Below are 20,011 nucleotides of genomic sequence, written 5' to 3'. Positions count from 1 at the left end.
TGGAGCTTCTATTACTTATAACATTATCAACATTTTCAAAATCTAGGTCAGCACTATTCATTCCTTTGCTCAATAAGCATTTAGTAGCCACAGGCTGCATGCTGGGCACTGGAAAACCCAAGACGACCTCAAGGGGCTCCCAGGAGACAGGCAGTCAGTGAGATCAGAGGGCAGTGTGAGCAGGGTTATGGGAGAGAGAAATCGAAACCGTGTTGGTACAGAGAGGGCGCTGCACGGCCAGTGACGTGGCACCGAACGCCCTTGGGGACACCGTTACAGGCACCCCAAGGGGAGAGAAAGGAGGTATCAGAAGGGAAGAGGTGGGCAGTGGCAGCTCCTAAGCTGTGCTGGAAAGGTTTTCATTTGTAAACGCAGGGCACAGGATGGTCAGTGAAGAATTTTTGTTTGGCAAAAGAGTTACATGTCTGGGTTTGCTTTCCGGAACTATTACATCTGGAAGGTTGATGTGGGGCAACAGGGAACAGAGTGGAGCAGGCTGGGGGCCAATGCAGGAACCAGGAAGGCTGTAAATGACATGGCCAAGAAACCAGAGGAGCCTGAACAAGGGAAGGGCGCAGATGAGGAAAGGGATGTAGTTGGAGCCATGGGGTGGATGAGGCTACTCAGCTAGCGTGGGTGGGACGAGGAGAGAAGTGGGCGGGGAGCACGCGCCTGGCGGGGCCAGCAGAAGCAGCGATCCTTCAAGGGGATGCAGGGGGAACGGAGGAAGAAGGGGCAAAGGGGGAGAGGCACTGGGCCCTGCAAGTACTGCAAGGGGATGGTGAGCCGCCGGGATCCAGAGTGACGAGGAAGGAAGCAGACAAGGGCTGGAAGCCATGTGGTGCATCTGGTCCTGGGGAGGCCGCTGCTAAGCCGGAGGGGACAGCTTCTCTGGGGGGAGGCACTTCAGAGAAGACCTTCCTCCCCACAACCCATGGGGGACCATCAACCCAGGACAGCAGTGCCCATTTGTCTCAAGTGAGGATTTTTAGGCAAGAAGCACAATATGGAGCAAAATAAAAACAAAAAACCCCAACAGGTAGGGCAAAATGAGATTTTTTAATGGACTCACTGATCACTTACAATAATTGCAAGGTGTCTCTCATCCCTGGTGCCTGAAGTTCTATGAGCCTCAACCCAGCCAACCAGGAAGGAAAGAAACCGCGGATTCCTCAAGTCGCACCCACTCCCAGGTCTCAACACCAGTGACTGTTCCTGGCTCGAGCATACCTAACAAGTACTTTTGGTACCTATGTGATCACTTTCTTGTTAACCAGTTTTTGTCCCCCTCACCAGTTGTCATTAATTCCCTTATATCCAGCCGCATACGCTTCTTTTTTCTAAAGCTGAGAACCCAAGAGGGCAGAAACCTGACATAAAACCGAGCACACCATCGTGAAGTGACACAGTATCTAAGTACAGAGTTTTTGGACAGTGGAGTACACTTTCAATGACCTCTGCAGACATAAGGAACAAATCAATGTCACTTTCCACAGGAAACCCTTAAAATGCGCTCCACGAGCCCATGAATGTCAAGGCCATGTGGATCTTGTCTGGGGGACGGGAACTCTTTCTGGGCTTCTGTAAAAGGACAGGTACCAGGGTTGGACAATATCCTGAGAAGTCCTTCCCCAAAGCATCGTTATCACCAGGGAACAAATGAATCCAAAGTTTCGGGTTTAGGACAAACACATCCTACAGGACTTTAGCATGCTGACGAGAATTCCAAGCAGGCAACTTTATCTTCTACATTGACCTCTATGATCAATCCCTAATGACAGTATGGGTGCAAAGCAAGAAGGAATGTTAGAAAACCCGGAGTCTGCTGAGCCCCAAGAAGACAAACTTCATCGTGACAAGAGGATCATTAAAGCAGCAGGAAAAAAGCAAGGCCCCCCAGACATCACCTACTCTTGGTCCCATATTTGTGTCACTAAGTAGACACTTATACTATGTTTTGAAGTACCTAAATTTTAAGACCAAGGTACAAACATTCATGGTCAGATTGGCTTTAGATTAGAAGGAGGTGTTACTCTTGATCCCAGAGGTGTTAGAATTTCTGTAACTTTGCTGGAAGAGAGGGGAGTTGTAACTGGGCTTAGCTTCCTGTCGTGACAATAAGGTACTGATACAGTGAGGTGATAACAATGTCTAAAGCTCCGGGTGGTGGCTTTTAACTGTCCAGCAAAGTTGTAGTGCAGCCTGTGAGGAAGCAAAGACTTTCTGAAAGTCAAGGAGGAGCTCGTGGGGCTCCCCACACATACCTGCCCGAAGTTTTCTTCGTCGATGCAGAACATTAGGTCCAGTTCAGTCGGATCATTTTCTAAGATCCATTTCAAAGAGTTGTAATATTCACTATCCTACAGAAATGACACGAAAATTAAAATTAAGCATCATTTAAAAAAAAATAAAGACGTCAGGTGAGTTTAATACCTTTATTGTGGTATGAGTCCTGTACAATAAACTACACATATTTCAGATGTACAATTTGATGAATTTTGATAGATGAACACACCAATGGAACCACCACAATCAAGCTAGTTAACATTTCCATGACTCCCCAAGAGGTGCAAATTTCAAACTCCTGATTTATCCCTTCCCATCCCCTTTACTCGCTGGTAACCATAAGTTTGTTCTCTACATCATTTGATTTCTTTAAATAATTATGTCCTTCCAACACAATTCCATTCAGAGTCTCAGGAAATGCATTAGTCACTAATATTTTCTACCCTAAACCTACTCTTCCTGTTTAATTTAAAAATATAAACTACAAATCTCTCTTGGTAGTGACACAGGTTTGTAGTTGGATCCTATCCTCTGGGAAGAGGAAGCAGCCTGCTCCGGAGGGCGGGCATACAGTTATACAACTGCACATGGAGAGATTAACAGACTTCCCACCTTTTAAGAGTGAAAATATTAGAGGAAAATAGGAAGGAGAGAGAATGTTCTAATTATAAACACCAAGGGTTTCAAGGTCCACCCCTTCCTGTGCTTTCACTGCTCTCTACAAGTTCCTGTAAGCAAACAGGACGGCTGCTCTCAAAACCCAGGACAGGCCTGGAGGGTCTGGGCTGCTCTGTCTCCAGGCAGCCCTGGGGGCTCCAAGGCTGGGGACCCGACAGGCTCTAAGAGGACAAGACAGAAAGTGTGCACCAACTCTCTACATGGGGTAAAAAACTAACTTAGACTTTAAGAGTAACTTCCATATTCTTGGCTTCCTCACTATACAGTAATAAAGGCATAAAGCACAAGTTAAAGGTGAAAGTTGAAAAGAAACTGGAGACAGGTACTGTGCAGGAAGCCACCCACGGGAAAGCGAGCGGAGGGGATTCACGTGCACGGCTGGCGTCCTACTCTCCTCTCACACGAAGAGGATGAGCAGAAATAGCAGTGATGCTGTGAGGAATGAGGATATGGCCCAGAGACCCAGCTACACGAGAGACACACAGTCAGCACCACGGCACGGCTGCAGTAGGAAGATGCTTTCTGACTCCAGTGACAGCCTGTGAGAGCAGAGCTGCAAAGACCCCAAATGGACAAAGACAACCCCTGGCGCCTGGGGTGTGACAGTGCTGGCACTTGGGCAAACACCCCTGTGCCTGGAGGTGAGTGATGGGGGGGTTGATACGTGAAAAAACAAAACAAAACAAAACAGAAGCAAAGTGTATTAGGAAAAGAGCATCAACTTTTGTTTTTGTAGAAAATCCTTTCAGCTCTGAAATGGTCAGCCTAGATAAAATAAATACAACAAGAAAGCCCAAATCAAGAGCCAGCAATTCCTTTCCACCTTGTCATTCCCCTCCCACACTGCAGTGGTCACTTTCCCTTCTTCCACATGTCGGATGACTGTAAATGTTCTGCCCTTTATCTACTCTTTTAGCCTGTGCCCCTGCCGTTTTTTGAGGCCGGAAAACAGAGGGAGAGCAGACAGATGTCTAAGTGTTCGGTATCTGCAGTTTTCGATGGAAAACAAGGGCTGCAATGAGGTCTCCAGGTGACCTGGGGATTAATTTGGGCAAACCAGTCCTGGGTAAGCGGAAGGAACTGAGATATGGGTGTATCCACCCCAAATCCCTTTAACTCGAGAAAATGTGAACAGTGATTTGCTTATTTAAAAAATGAGGGAGAGCAATTCACTTCTTCAACAGTGACATGTTCCCCGTCGTTCGAACTGAATGACGACACCCGTACAAATTGCTGTGACTACAACGTGGTCTCAGCCACCTTTCCGTAAGGGGCCCGACGCCCACGGGAGCGACCTGTATTTACTCACCACGGATTCCATGTCGTTCAGAGTTATCTGCTTTCCCAGCATCATTTTGTAAAACGGTCTAATGAAGAAACCTGAAACATGGAGAAAACTGGGTGAGTTTCACGTCTTTGGTGATGCTGTGCATCAGCGCACGAAGAACAGATTAACCTGCCCTCAATCTGCACGAGAGACCAGGATGGAACGGTCAGACCTCCGACACAGTTAGGAGGGCAGTTATACTAGCAGAGATGGTAGAGCAGAAAGGGGTCAGAAAGGCTGCTGAGGTGACAAATGAGCTCTCCGTCCTGCAACCCGGGAGTGCCCTGTTCAGCCTCCAGATCCCCCATCTCTTCCTGCTTCTCCTTGTTACTCCCTCCAGGGAGCCTTGAATCTTGGCCAGTCCTTGCTCTTCTGCCCTGATCCCAGCTTCTAAATGCGCCAACCCCACCTGGCCTCCTGGTGAGACTAACCCCAGAGAAGCGCTCCCCGGCCCTCCAACCAAGCCACTTCCTCCCCAGAGCGCTCCCCGTGTTCCCTTCTGCTTGGACTCTGGCCTCCAGCACTGCAATGCTGGTTTCCCACCCCCACCACAATATGCTCACGGAGGTTAGGCTCTCGTTTTAAACTTCTCTGTATTTCCCCTGCAGACGCAAAGGATGTCTCCTTACTCGGCAGAAGGTAAGTTACTTGACTTTCTAAGAAGTCTGAATGTGAACAAGGTGGAATGATCCTTGGCACGACCCCAATATGGCAAATTCAAATACACTCACACTATAAACGTATACGGAGTGAATATACTTCCCTTCTAATCAGAAAAAGTGCTTACTTCCCCAACCCCCCCACCCCTTAAAATAACACGTTGAACTCAGAGGATCAAAAATCAGTTAGCAATTACCAGTAAAAATTTACTAAGGGAAGAAGTACACAGGGCACATCAATTATTTATTAGAATAGGTAAGGTTCCATAAATGCAATTCACACGATTCTCCTGGAAGTCCCTCTCTGCAGTAACTGCAGTGTCCATCTTAAATCTTACTCTGTCTTCCACCCTCAACCATTTCACCCCTAAATTCTTCAAAAACAAAACACTTCTGATTCTCTTTCCTCACTGATGATTTCTATACTGTTCTTGTAAGGGTACCATTTTTTCAATGACCAAATTCATGAGAAGTCTCTATGATACTGATACAGTCAGGGAGGGGATTTCATGTCTAACTTTCAAGGTACCCTGAAATTCTTCCATGACTTACATTCTCTAAATAATAATGAGATTTTGGGCCATCTGTTCCAGCAATGATCCCGAGGTCAAGGTCTTAGCTGAGTTATAACATTGCTTTCAAATTATTTACAGTCTCTTCACGTTCCAAAAAATAGTACTTTGGGGATAAATAGGGCATTGGCAGCATACTGGATAGATTAGATCATTTTAATTAACTTTTCAATTAGCCTTTTCCATCTGTCAACAAATCTAGTGTTCACTCAAGAAAAGTTATTCCAGAAAACATAGAAAATGCACAAATACGGAATGTTCTGTGCTTAACACTTAAGTTTTTTTAAATAGAATTTTTTCAAACTGTATGTAGACACTATGTCTTTAGTGCTCAGATCAAGATGACACAAGGAAAAAGCACTTCCATTATGGGCAAAACATTAAAAAAAACCCGACAACAAAACAAAACTATTGATTTACAGAAAACCAGCAAAATGCTTTTGCTTAAAATCTATGATGTGGAAGAGAAGACACCAAACAAGAGAACACAGACAGCACTGTCCTACATTTATTACTTCAACGCTTTTTAATAACTTACCATCTAAAAGTTTCCCATGAAATACTGCCAGACCAGCAACTCTTCCAATAAAAGTGAAGTAGGACAAATGATCTTCATTACAGAGGCCTGAATTGGGATTGATCTGAAGTGTGTAGTTGTCCCTTTTGGGAAGGAAGAGAGAGAAAAAGAAAGGCAATAGAGAAATGCAATAAGTAAGAAAGCAAGAATTTGAATTTTCTGTTGCCGCCTGTCACTAACCTTTTACAGCGTACCTGCTAACACCCTGCACCTGATAGACAAGGTGTAAAAGCTAGAGGATGGGGCTTCTTTAGTTGGCCCCTTTCCATGACCAATGACTGACGTCTCCTAGAGCAGGTGCATATGCCTTGTTAAGTTACACTGTACAAAAGTGTTGACATCTGACTACTGTTGATGTACAAAAACGTCAATTTCACACGGTTTAGTCAAGTATCTTGGGAAGACAAGAAACCCCATGTACCAAACAGCCTGGACGTGGATTCCCAGCCATGTGAGTGCTGTAGGCTGTCTCTGTGAGGAAGAGGGTTAAATTCCTCTGAGAGGCTTTTGGTTTAGGGGTTGAGATGTTTCCAGGGGCCCAACCCCTGGTCATCTGACCAGCACGCGGCCCTGAAAGGCCCCCAGACCACTGGGAGCTGTTCCAACAGCGTGAACGTCAAAATGCTGCCATGCACGTAACTGTTCTCCTTCAGTCTCATAATCGCGGGGATCAGTGCTTTTCAAAATGGGCTCCGTGCACAGATTCCTCCGGGGGAAGCTTTGGGAATGTGGGTGAGAGGTGAGGATCTCCCCATGGGACTCTCCCTTCCATTTCAATGGCTTTATCAGTTTTAAGAATGGGAAATTCTTGGCTAGAGCATCCGGGAAGAGCACTGAGGCTGCCTTCCAAGAGCCCTCAGGAGAATGACACCAAGGGGCAGACATGGGAGAACCCTTGTCCCCGCAGAGCACAGGCTGCCTTTCAAGGTCACAACTATTCTACTGGCTGCTTGGGTCCAGCTTAAGCCTTTGGAGAAGCCATAGTCTAGAGGAGGAATGATGGTCTTGTAAGCAGCCAGTGCTTGATTCCTGAGAAAGTAATGGTCTCTGCCTCAGTCTGCGTGCCTGGCTATGCTGGAATCCTGGTGCGAGGGGGAGTCCGGGGCCTCCCCCACAGGCCCAGGGCACGGTCCTCTGGATCCGGAAGGACGGGTCCTCCATTTGCCTTTATGTAACGTAACTTCAGAAATTACTCTTGTTCGTAAGACCGTGACCTTCTGAATTCTGACAGCGACAAATTCTCCCAAATTAACATAACATTGCAGGTGAAAATTACCTTGTTCCTCACCAAAAGTACCTAACATATTTTCAATTTCAATTACATGAACCCAACAGACAAGAGAAGAATTATTTTTAGGTGTTCACAAAGTACATTATTTCACCATGTGGAGTCAGAACCAATTCTAGACTTATACCGGGCTGGGAGGGGCTGAAATTATCAGTGTTAATTCATCTCAAATAAGCGAGCTGCTTATCCGTTCGTTAAGTTTAAACCTGTGAAGCATACAGCTGCTTCAGTGGGGACACCGTGAACGCACCCCGGACACTTACGTTGCAGAGTACTCGAAGAGACCATAGTAGGGGTTGAACATCTCTTTGGACAGTAAGAAGAACCATTCTCTGGCCACACCCCCATAGTCCAGACCTTTCTCTGATTCAAATTCAATCCACAGCCTAGCTTTCAGGACATCTGGCCTTTTCACAGACATGATTCTCCGATAGGACTCTTCAAATATGTTATTTCTGTGAAGCTTCATTTCAAACCTATTTGGAATATCAGCCTATACAAAAGAAAAAAACACACACACACACAATCAGACAGTAAATAAATATACATCTTACTTCCTAAAAGAAAAAACAACAAAGAGTAGAAATGATGGCAGTCTTCAAATAAACAAGCAGTGAGGCATGGTTCCAAATGAGATGAGATTCTCCCCTTCCTGGATTTTTCTTCGCAGACAGAAAGCCTCAGTCTGTCAAGAGGAGACACACAGCATCCAACAGCGGCTGTGGGACTGAGCCGGCAACGTGTGCTGCAGGAGAAACTGTGCTGGGTCAAGACAGTCACCCTTTCTCCCTTTTATAAACAATTGTGGGGCACTTATCCACCCCTGGCAACTGAAATATGGTCAACTCTGTATATTGTTTCAGTCAAAGAAAGGGACTTCAAGTCTAGGGAATTAAAGCCCATAGACAAGCTCCCCCCCACCGCTGGCTGGGACCATTCTCGGGACTCCAGCTGGTAGACACGACCTATGATGCCCACAAGCTAAATAATTCTGTTGCCATGGGGAGTGGGACCCTGGTTATTGTGTCAAGTTGTGGGAAAGCATCCCAAAGGCCCCAGTTAATAAACGTGAAAATAAAAAAGCACGACTGAAGTTATGAATGACTGCCTCCTAGAAAAAATTGGTCCAGGGTCAGTTTTGCTATGATGATTAATGTGCACAGCCAGTTTCCAGGCAGAAGGTACCACAGTGAAAGTGCCAGAGTGAGACAGGATGATAGCCACAAAGTCATCACTTATCACTGGGGGAGATGCAGGTGACTCACAAGAAAACACTGGATGCTATGTGTTAAAAAGCTGGATTCTATGTGTTCAAATTTGAGTCATTTCTTTAAAAGGAGTCACCCAAGAGCTACCTGAGTCAGCAATGTTGGAAGAGAGAACAGAAGCCCTAAGTGGGAGATGCCCGAAGCAGAGGCAGAGATGTCTCAAGCTTTTCTGCATCCCTGGTGCCTCATCTACAGCAGATGCCCAGAAAGTGAGGCATCAGTTGAGGGAGTGGAGTGGGGAGGGATGGCGACGGAGCACAGGCAAGCAGGGGTGATCTGAGCTGTGCAGACACTCCCTTCCTCAATGAGAAGCCACCAAGAAACTGGTGCAGAAGCACCAAAAAAAAAAAAAAAAAAAAAGGTGAAGACACAAATTGAGGAGAAAACTGGTAAAATCTATGCCACAGAGGTGAAATCAGAAAGCAAAACTGAAGACATAATGTTAAAGTATTTGGGGAGATACTTTAGTAAAAAATACATTGTAATTTAAAACACTCTCTTAAAAAAAAAAACCTTAAAGGGTTTCTCAGTTGTCAAAATCTTATTGAGTTTCCCAGTGAGAATTAATCCAAAAGTTGTATTTGGTCTGAATATGCCCAACATTATAACTAAATACTATAAATTATACTTATGTTGTACATATTATAATCAAAACCATGCTTCTGAATTTAAAGAGACAGACTCAAACATTTTTCTAATTAGAATCTAGGTTTTATTAAATATGATAACTATAAGCCATTGCACAGGCTTCTCCAAATTTTCTGACTAGGTCCTGAATTATTTTATATCCTGTAAAAATCATTTCTATCTTTTCACGTATTACATAAGAAATTACCTTCGGGTGATTTGATATGTAATACTAAGTTAATCCTCACTTACCATTTCTGTTAAAAAGAAAATTCAGATTGAAGATCCAGGTGGATCAAAGTGCAGTGAAAAAGGAAGGTAATATTTTTAGTACACACATAAAAATAACAAACAAGTTGTTCTCAATGAAGTAATTCTGGTAACTTACAAATGACTAACGTGGCATTTGGAAGACATGTACTCACAGGTTTCTTTAATTTCTTCCTAAAGTAGTCATATTTCTGCTTAAATTCCCTGGAGTAAGGAACAGCCTGGAAGACAAATTTATAATTATAGAGAATATGAACAAGATGCTTGAAATTTTATGTTTACTAAGCTGACATTCAGAAAATCTCATGAATCGTAAACCTTGAAACTTATCACTCTCCATATTATCACTGGCACTTACATTGTCAAACGGACCGATAATTCAAAATATAATTTGAATTGAATCAATTTAAAGCCACGAAAGTAGCATTTTAAATACATGTATTGGTCTCTTAGCTCAGCATGTGATGTTACAAACTTTACTTCCTTCAGCTCCTCCAGTTTTTAAGAGATTCTCAAACCTGCAATCTTCTGCTGACCCCAGTAGAGTCCCTGCAATTCCAAAGCCTCCCCTTGCACTCATGTGACCACTGACGAAAGGCTGGCGCACTCCCTGTGATTGGGGCAGCCCATTCCACAGACTCTTCCCCAGGGTTCCACACCAGGCGTCCTCACTGCCAAGCAATGGGCTGTCACTCTTCTTTATGAACACGGTGTGTGTGTGGCACTAATTTAAGAGGGCGCAACATCTAAGAGGAACTGATTCTTTCCCCACTGGCATAGATGAGGGCACTATCAGAAAGTCAGCAGGTCCGCGAACGTGAAGATTCTTAACTCTGCCAGCTCCAGGGGTCAGCGCCAATCTCACCCAAACTTTTGCAGATTTTTAGAGCCAGAAGAGATTTAGAATACAATTTAAATTTGTTAGCCTGCATACACTATCCTTGGCCTAAAGAAATGTCAAAACTCTATGAATACAGGATCTAGTTTTGCTTCATATACAAAGAGCACATTTTGATTTTAATACTTTTAATCTACCCTTTTATAAAAGACAAAAGAAAATATTTAGTTTTGTAACCAGTTGCAAGTCATTTTTTCCCCTTTCCTTTGAAAGCCCTGTGAAAAGGCCAACGTAGGTGTCCCTCATTTGGAAATTCTGGTAAGGGGAAGATGAGAGTTATGCTGAACTTCTCAATTATACCAGCCAGTCCCTTGGCATCAAGGTAGGCAGCAGTACAGTGTATATAGATGCAACTAAATTATTATACGGAAGAGTCAGAACTTGGGAATACTGACCGGACCAGTAATCGCTGGGTTCTGCAGTCTTGGGTCTTCCCACTGAGTAATTTTGCTATCTGAAAATTAATATTGAAAAAAAAATCAGCTTATTAGTTCAAATCTATTTCATGTCAAGAACGTTTTAGAAAGAATTATTTCTGGATTTTCCAAAAGCTGTCCAGTTCCCCATCCTGACCCCCAAAGGTAAATAACTTAGTATTTCAGGGTTAGAAGAGAACTATTTGCTATATGTTCCCCAACATACTGTTTAGTTAAAGCAATCAGTAACGCACAACTAAAGTAAACCCATCTATTCACACTGCTTTTGGCAAGCAATCTGCTGAAATTTCAATTATAAACCCCTGATCTTTCAAGGATTTATAACTTGACTTTCCTTTAATTGAAAAAAGGCATGAAAAATCTTAGTCCCCCAAAAGTTAACATACACACAATTTTTTCTCATTTCAAATACTTTTTCCTTTGCTTATGGTGTTGCAAAACTGCTCTCAACTAAGAATCCTACGTTGAACAAACGAATTATCCATTCCATGTGTCACTCATACACACACAAATACCAGAACAGCTAAGGCAGTCCAAAAAATGAGTATTAGATACAGCAGAGGAGGATTCCAGAGAAAAGGTTCCCTTTTGGACAAGATGGCAAGAAGCAGTTTTCTTTCTTCCAAATGAGTCAATGTCAACAAGATTGGTAAATGGCACCTGTACTGCTACCTAACGGTGTAGGTGGAAACACACAATGGCTACCTGGATCACACGGGGTTTGTGACTGTGCATTAATTAAAAAGGCTTTATGGATTACTGTGTGTGTGAAGGGGGGTGCAGAAATCAACTCACAAGAAAGATAAGGGCAGGGGAGTGGGAAAAGATTCTCTCCAGAGTTTTAGGAAATATAAGCTGGTTTTGAAAAAAATTTTTTTTTGTTTGACAAAAATATTGTTTATTCCTTTTATACTCAGTAAGTAGACTGAAGAGAATAACTAATACATTTGGTTTTAATGACTATCTCAGGAATTTTTCAGTTTGATAGGATAATTATTTTAATAAAAGCAGAGGTTAAGTTTAAAAATAAAGCTACCAAAGCACAAGATGATTCTAGAGTCAGGCTGGCAGAAAATTTACATGAAATGTTTCAACTGTTTTATAGAACACTGAAGGAAGCAAAAGGTATTTTGGGGGTCCCTTACTTTGAAAACAGAACTTTTTGGAAAGTAAGAGCTGCTATTGCGATGAAGAAAAAGAAGAGAAAACTAAATAAAAGAAAAAGAATACAGCTGAGCAAAACTGCCTTAGACTATATAACCTTCTCACCTGGGCATCATTATCAAAGCAGAAAACAAATTAAACACTTCCTACATATGTCAACTTCCAAATCTCCAGTCCAGACGGCAACTTCAAGCTCCTCCCGACACCCGGACTTCCCATGGGTACCTCAGACCCAACTCTGCCAAAATCGAACCCATCATCTTCCAATACCGAAATGGTTCATATAACCCTGTATGTATTCCTCATTAAAAGCATCACGATGCATTTAACTATTCAAATCTGGAACCTGGCCACATCCTCCATCCTCCCTCACCTTTCATTCCAAGGGTTACCCAATGATAAGGCTTCTTTCTGGAGCGCTCATCTTTTCTCTGCACTACTCTCCTTGGCCTCAGGTTTCCTTGAGCTTCAGGATCACTCACTCCTGTTACAAACTTCCTTTAAAGCCCTGCCAAAAGGGTCTCAAAAGGGTCTCTCTAAAGAACAAATCTGATCATTGTCAGTCCCCTCTGGAAAATCCCCCAGGCATGTCCTTTTGGTGGCGGAAGGGACCAGAGCTCCCACACTGGGAGACTCGACGTGTGTGTGTGTGTGTGTGTGTGTGTGTGTGTGTGTGTGTGTGTGTGTGTGTGTGTGTGTGTGTGTGTGTGTGTGTGTGTGTGTGTGTGTGTGTGTGTGTGTGTGTGTGTGTGTGTGTGTGTGTGTGTGTGTGTGTGCGCGCGCGTGTCCGTCCGTCCCTGTCCGGCCTCCTCTGCACACAGGACATTTGCAACCCTGTGAACCTGGTGCCATCTGCGCTGCATATACCTGCACGTGCTCTCTCTCTCCTAGAATCGCTCTTCACTGGGCGTGCCTGGCTCAATCTCCCTCATTATTTGGGATCCATCTGAAAGTAACCCATTCCATAAGGCCCTCTTGCAGCCTCTTCCCACTCTGGGAGCCCACCCACTTAAGTAAGTACTTCTACATAACAACTGGTTCATTCCCCCAGTACAACACTGACACCATCTCCTGGCACTCCCAACTAGAGTATCAGCCCACTGAGGACAGGGACTGTGTGCTGTTCATCTCTGGAGCCCCTCGGCACCACTTAACACATTTCCCAGCATGTAACAGGAGCCTGATATGTAATTTTTCAAATGACCAAATGAAGCTGATGGTGAAAACACATTCCTTTGAAAACAGTCAATGCTTTCAGAACCACATCTATTTCTGTATAGTTACAATAAAGATCAATTTTGTAGTTAAGAACTATCAATATACGAACGTCAATGGCCAGTTTCCCATTTTGTCCTAAAACTTTTGAATCTAAACCTGCGTTTTGTCTTTGAGACATTATATTTCAAGTAAAGGGGCAAGAATGAAGCAGAAGAACAAGAAACTCAGGCCATTTAACAACTATCAACAGATCTGGTGAGACTGATGGCAGGAAAGACTAACACCGCATCTTACAGCATCCCTGGAATTTTTTCCTCTGTCTTGGTATATATAAGCTGTCCTTGGCCAGCTACTCAGAGGCTGCACAGAAGAAGAATTACATGACTCCTAAGAGAAGTAGAGATTCAGTTCAAGACCTTCCCTTAATCTTTTACACCAGGCTTGAGACACAGAAGCTATTTGATAAATGTCAACCAAATTAATCTCGGAGTCTAAAGAGGAGAATAGTATTAGGCATTTATGTTCTCCTGAAAATGTCTTACTTCTCAAGAATTTATGAAGCAGAAAATGAAAAACGTAATGAATTAGAAGCCAAGCACTGCTGTCTCTGTCGGTCAGTGCGCAGCCACAGGTCCTGCACATGGCAGGACAGCAAAATGAGATGCTGGATTTTCCTAGAAGTTAGATCTGGGGAAAATATGCAGAAGGAGAGGCTCATTTGGAAGGTAAGGAATTTCTAAACGTCAGCTACCAGGTAATTAAACCCATTTCAGAGTGGTTTGGAGTAACCGTCAGTCTGATAAAGCATCTTTAAAAAGACAGGTAGTTCACATTTCTCAAAGACTGGAATCTGGCAAAAAAAAAAAAAAAAAAAAAAAAGCATACGATTTTGAATGCTGTTTCATTGATACACACCTCTTCATTGCTTTCCATTGAATAAATGTTGATGAATTAGGGAGAAATGGCGGAAATGCTCCACTACCAGCTAGTGAGTTTCTCCTAAACAGAGCTTTTACTCACATGGTCCCTGGTTATCTAATTGACACCATATTTGGTTAAGAGGACTTTTCAGTGTAGTTGAGCAAAGGGAAATTTTAATCTCCAGGTAAAAGCATCACAAGTTTCACCCTGGCATAGCTCAGAGCACCCAGGCTCTGCACCTGGTCTACCCTCCATCCTCTGACTCCCAAGAGTGAGGAAGGGGAGCCTCTCATGTGCTGTCTGGTCTGGAAAGAGGAGGGGGGAACATCTGAGTGGAACTTGGAGGGACCAATTAGGAATAAGAAACTGCCCAGGCACTTAGCAAGTAACTGCCCTCTCCCACCTCCAGGCAGACAGGAGCTGAGCAGGCCAGAGGCTGGAGAGACGGCTACGGTTACTTCTCAAGGCAAGTTCTCTCCACTTTCTAATCAAGGACATCAGCTTCTTAACGTAACACACCTTCATCCCTGGCCCTCTGTGAACGGACTTCGAATCATCATTTAACAAGCATTTGCTACATGCTATACTAGGTCTATGCACGCCTCTAGAAAAACAGTCTATGATTTTATTATTTCCAATGTAAACTAGGATGGCCCTTTGCAGTAGTGTTTTTCTTGTTTCTGGGTCCTTGCAGCACCCCAAGAACATTTCATAAAGTCCTTTTCAGGCTGACCTGACGTCAGATCCCCAGCCAGAACACGGCCACAGTGTTGTGTGAAGTGCTCTGTGCAGCAGACCAAGCCTGTGCCAATGGTCAAGACCTGGTTTTAATAAAATGTCATTATTATTGATACCTCCCTTTGAAAACTGAAATTGTAGTGCGTAAGGAAACCTGAAAATTGCCTTTTTAGTGGGAAAAGGGGGTGTCACTCCTCTTGTATTTTAGCAAATTATGCTAAGAAACAGTAGAATTACAAATATGTCAAGAAAAAAGAGGGGGTACATGCATATTTTAAAACATTTATGGCAGCAATTCTACGTTCACTGTAAAATTCTGGAAAACAGGCAAAAATCGGTATTTCTACTGGTCAAAGACAAAAACTAGGCCTATGTACCTTGAAGTATCTAATTTTAACCAAGGGTACTTTTGGTTTAATTCTGTATTGTTGGGCTTCTTGCTTAATCAGATTTATAAAAACCCCTCAAGCTCCTGTGCCTAAAAAGGAAGGTCTGTCTTCGAGGCACTGGCCATTTAGGAAGCCTCAAAGAGGCCCTAAAACTACCAGATAGTGACCAGCCCCATCCACAGGAGGAGTCCTTGTGGCCAGACTTCCCAATCAGCTCAGCAACGTGCTTAACTAACCAACGTGATGATTAGTTACAAAAATGTGAGGCTGGCAAACCTGGAGCAGACTTCCTGAACGGAAGGAAAACAAAGCTCAAGCTACTACCCGATCACACATGGATCTGAACTTTAAATCTGTCTGAGGACTTCTTTTTAAAATACACTTTCAGAAGTTTTAAGGAATAGGCAAATATGGAGAACATGTCACTTCAACAAGGGGTAAAAAGCAAAACACTGGCTAAAAGCAAACCTTTATTAGTTTAACTTTTAGTTGGCATGAGAAACCACACATTTATTCACAGGGGCTGGAGCAAATGGCTACAGCAAATATACGGCAATTTCAAGAAGAGAGCTGCATGTATATTAGTGTGTTGGGTGCAGAGAAACATGCCATGAATAGAAAATAAGTCAGAACGGGCATCTTGCCCGGAGACCTCTGAAGGCAGTGTTTAAAAACCGTAGCCGCTGCTTCAAGCACTGCTCAGACATAGATTTGGACTCAATCATCACTTCTAATCTTATTTTCTATTACCAGAGTGCATTTATTAAAAGCGCAACAGTCAAGGGGTCATCAACCAAAAAAATTTTTTTAATAAAAAAAAGTTAATAGGTCATAAGATCAATTGGGAAGGGCTACTTGAAAGCAAACTTGGGATGAATGCACAGTACCGTACGAGGGCACTGAGTCTCTGGGATCATTCTCGCCACATAACACCTGGCTGCCTAGACAAAGAGTAAACACAGCTTTCACTGTAGTATGAGTTACCCTTGTGCACCCCTCCCCAGCCTGCAACACCTGTGTGTCCACAACAGCGCCTACTTACTATGATCGATGTAAAACGTTCGGCCATCCAAGTGAATTCTTTCTTCCCAACCAGGCTGGTATTAGGGGAAAGAGAGCGAGAGAGAAGACAAACATTAGCTAGCAGTTCCAAATCAAAGGCAAAAGCTAAAGACTCTAGGACACCTTTTTACCCTAGGGTCTGTTTTTACATAAAGAAGAAACTAAATACAAACATCTCAAATGAACTCTTGACAACACCCAGCCAACACACGTTAGCACGTGTGCTACAGTCTCAGATGCGTGCACTGTACGGTGAACAGGAAGTGGAGTATTATTTCAAAAGCTTCAAAGGGAGACGTCAGCATACTGTGGAACAGTTGAGCCTAGGGTTTCTGAATAGCTCACGTAATTAAATGAATATTTACTGAGCACTGAAGGGAGGAGGAAGGTTGATATAAGAATATTAGAGATGAATGCTTTATTCATGTCACCAGGTGGTTGAACAACCTACTACCCATATTCTCTGCTGCGAACTCTCACTACTCAGACTCAGGAACCAAACAGATTTGGATAATTTTTCCAAGAAAAGGCTGGTATGCTTTCATTACCTGAGCTGTGCTTGAGTCCTATCTGAAACTCAAGAATCCAACAACCTGCAACCTTTCACTTTCTAAACTCTCCAGTCTCTCCCCTGGGCTCTTTCCATCTAAGCTCCAGAACCACGTATTTGGAGAGTGTGAGATATTTGGATAACCTGATGGATAAAGACTGAAACCTAATCTTCTAGCTTCAAATTTTGCCATAATATCCTACACACCAGGCAACAGAAAGGTTCTCAGAAAACAATAACCAAAAAAATTCCTAGCACCTTTCCATTTTAAAGCAGTCTTAGATAAGTCTCTCCACCTTCCTACCCCTATAAGGCTTTTAAAAATTGGGGGTGGGTCAAGGAGGATGCATGGTGAAGGTTTCATTCAAAAATCTAATTTTGAGTAAATAGCTCGAAGATTTCCACTCAGGCCCCAAAAGAGAACAAACTAATAAAAAAATTAGATTTATAAACGGTCATCCACAAGGGAGAAAAACTTAAACTATCTGCAGGATAAATGACATGTAGAAACCTTCTGTGATTACTTATGCCTTTTTCTCCCATTTTTTTTTAATATTTTTGTTCCTACGACTAAATCAGCAATATCGGCAGAAATTAGTGGTTGCTAAGTTACAAAATAAATGTGTGCTGCTTAAACTGTCACCTGTAGAGAGTGCCTCGCCCAACCCAGTTGCAAGTTCTACCTTCCACTAGCAGCGAGCATCTCAGAAAGCTCACTGAGAAGACTAGGTGCCCTGTGAACTGGGTGTGCTATGAGAGTTCAGTCATACACTCAATTCTATTAAGAAATTACAGAACAGTGGGACTCAAAAAGCCCAGAGAAAGAGAAGATGACAGGACTTCCCTATCAACCAGTGGGCAGATGAATGAATAAACATTTTCAGACTGGTCCATGGGTCGGCAGTGTACTCACAGGAAGAGGGCCAAGGTCATTGGGGTTTAAAGATGCCTTTGACCGCATGTGTACTGGAAATTTCAGGCGTGGATCTTCCTGCAGGAGAAATGTAAAAGGCAGAAGATGTTAGGAGTGACTGTCTGTGGGCGATTACTGGCTCCTCCCCTTCCAGAGTTGTGTGTTCCAAGGCAACCACAACCAGGCTGCGTGTGCATGGGGCTGCACTCCCGCTGCATGGGGGGCGGGAGGGTCCCATCTGTGTATAAGAAGCCTGACTGACCTTCTCTCAAAAAAGATCTATTCTTTATCCTTGTGCTTGATGAAAGGAGAGTGAAAATATTTAAGTACAAGGTTAACCATTTTCCCAAGACCTTGAGCAGGTGAAGATGAAGAGGGTCCCAGCAGTGATGTCACCATGGAAACCAGATGCAGGAAGCCAGTGAGGATGAGGCTTTCTTTACTCCACAGAAAGGGAGGCGGGACACTGGTTTGTATAGCTCCCTAAGGATCCTGAGCTCTGGGGTGAGGGCTCAGGAACACCCTCTCCATCAGCACTTGAGTTTGCTTGCTGCTCCTTTCGACCTGTTCTTGAACTAAAGCAGAAAATCTGAATCTGGCCGGTCAAGTCCTATCCTGCCCCAGAGTTAGCTGGCAACATCACTCAAAGTCACATCATGATGACAGAACCTTACTGAGACCCTTGATCATGTTCTACAAATCAGATCCTAAAAGTTTATAAAATATTTTTCTTAAGGGATATGCTTCATAAGATACCACACAGAACCTTTAACAGAAGAGAAATATGTACTCTGACATCTTGAGTCATGCTGGGTAATCTGCAAAGAATGGTCAAACCTATGACCTTGCAGCTACTCCGGTAGGAGGCTGGGCACATAATCTCTGTTCCTTTAGATGAGGAAGCTGAGTTTTACAGAGAACAAGAACTTACCAAGAGGTTCTGCTCTAGAGTCTGGGAGCTGCCCCTCACTTACACAGGCCCAATTAAAACGCAATGTAACTTAGAGAATTCCTACTTTAAACTCAAAAGATTAGAAAACAAATGATAAAACCCAGAATAACACAGTTAACCTAATAAGCTTAAGATTTTAAAAAAAATTCACAAACAAATCTAAAACCTTAAAAAAAAAACCCTTTATTTCAATTACATTAAAGCTTCTGTTGCTGTCATATTACTAAAAGGTTTTCTGCCTCAACATTTTCCCAAGTTAACAAGAAAATGAAATATGTTATAAACCTGGGAAAATAATGAAACTCACTTTTTTTGGAGATAGGAAATTACATATGATTATAAATGATTATACACCAAGGCTGCACTCAAAATCTACTAGATTATGGAGACTGACTGGGTACGGGGGTTTCTTTGTGGCTGATAAAACTGTTCTAAAACTGATGATGCTGATGGTTTTACAGCTTTGCTTGATGGTCTAAAAATCATTCAATTGTACATTTTAAATGAGTGAATTGTATGACATGTGAGTTATACCTCAATAAAGCTGTTACAAATTTCTTCCCCCCGCAAGCTAACAGTATAAACCATTGCTATCCCTGGGTACTACCAAAGTCATAGATTTTTGGAAGTGACAAGAATAACAACAAAAAGTCATATACAAGCAAATCACCCTTTGCTCTCGGTTAGCTATAAGCAAATCTGTAATTGAAGTAATAAATCATGCTGGAAATTTCTTATGGAAATGGATCCTAAACCTTGTTAAAGGATAATCTGAGGCATAAAATAATTCAGCACTCTGAAGCATACTGGAATACCTATATGGAAACAGATACATGAAGTAGATTTAGGATTTGGAAGGTCCAAAAAGCTCATAATCTGGCAAGAATCTGTGGCAGCCTCATCATGGACAGAGGAAAAACCGAGAGCACTGAACAAAGCTACTGATGCTAACCCCGAGCCGGACCAGAGAAAGCCACCAACTCAGGGGAACCCCACGTGGCCACTGACCACGCTCAGTTTAGAGAAAGTCCGGGGCTGCCATGACACGAATGAGGGCGGGGCTTATGGATGCTACAAGGAAGGCCAGCTATGTCTTGGAATCACACACAGGCTACTGTGCAAGAAATCAGCCCTGTTGGTCAAGAGCTGGTGATTTAAAGGAAAACAAAAAACAAAAACAAAAACAAAACTGAAATTAAAGAAAAGTGACAGAGGGT

At 43.1% G+C, this 20,011-nt stretch overlaps 1 protein-coding gene across 9 annotated transcripts in view; it reads right to left on the bottom strand.

The window, feature by feature from the left end:
- The window catches only part of NEDD4L (NEDD4 like E3 ubiquitin protein ligase), a 299,087-nt gene that overhangs the window by 21,705 nt on the left and 257,371 nt on the right, over nucleotides 1-20,011 (bottom strand). For all 9 annotated transcript variants that reach the window (XM_031441829.2, XM_064480368.1, XM_064480373.1 and 6 more), the window contains 8 exons: nucleotides 17,843-17,920; nucleotides 16,360-16,414; nucleotides 10,846-10,904; nucleotides 9,708-9,773; nucleotides 7,651-7,880; nucleotides 6,061-6,182; nucleotides 4,274-4,344; nucleotides 2,265-2,360 (listed from right to left, as the gene is read on the bottom strand). In XM_031441829.2, the coding sequence (XP_031297689.1) occupies nucleotides 2,265-2,360; nucleotides 4,274-4,344; nucleotides 6,061-6,182; nucleotides 7,651-7,880; nucleotides 9,708-9,773; nucleotides 10,846-10,904; nucleotides 16,360-16,414; nucleotides 17,843-17,920 (777 nt within the window). The remainder of the gene's footprint in view (nucleotides 1-2,264; nucleotides 2,361-4,273; nucleotides 4,345-6,060; nucleotides 6,183-7,650; nucleotides 7,881-9,707; nucleotides 9,774-10,845; nucleotides 10,905-16,359; nucleotides 16,415-17,842; nucleotides 17,921-20,011) is intronic.

Source organism: Camelus dromedarius, chromosome 28, assembly GCF_036321535.1.
Source record: "Camelus dromedarius isolate mCamDro1 chromosome 28, mCamDro1.pat, whole genome shotgun sequence".
Taxonomy (NCBI): Eukaryota; Metazoa; Chordata; class Mammalia; order Artiodactyla; family Camelidae; genus Camelus; species Camelus dromedarius.
Note: the sequence above shows the minus strand (reverse complement) of the source record. Positions and strands in the feature narration are given on the sequence as shown.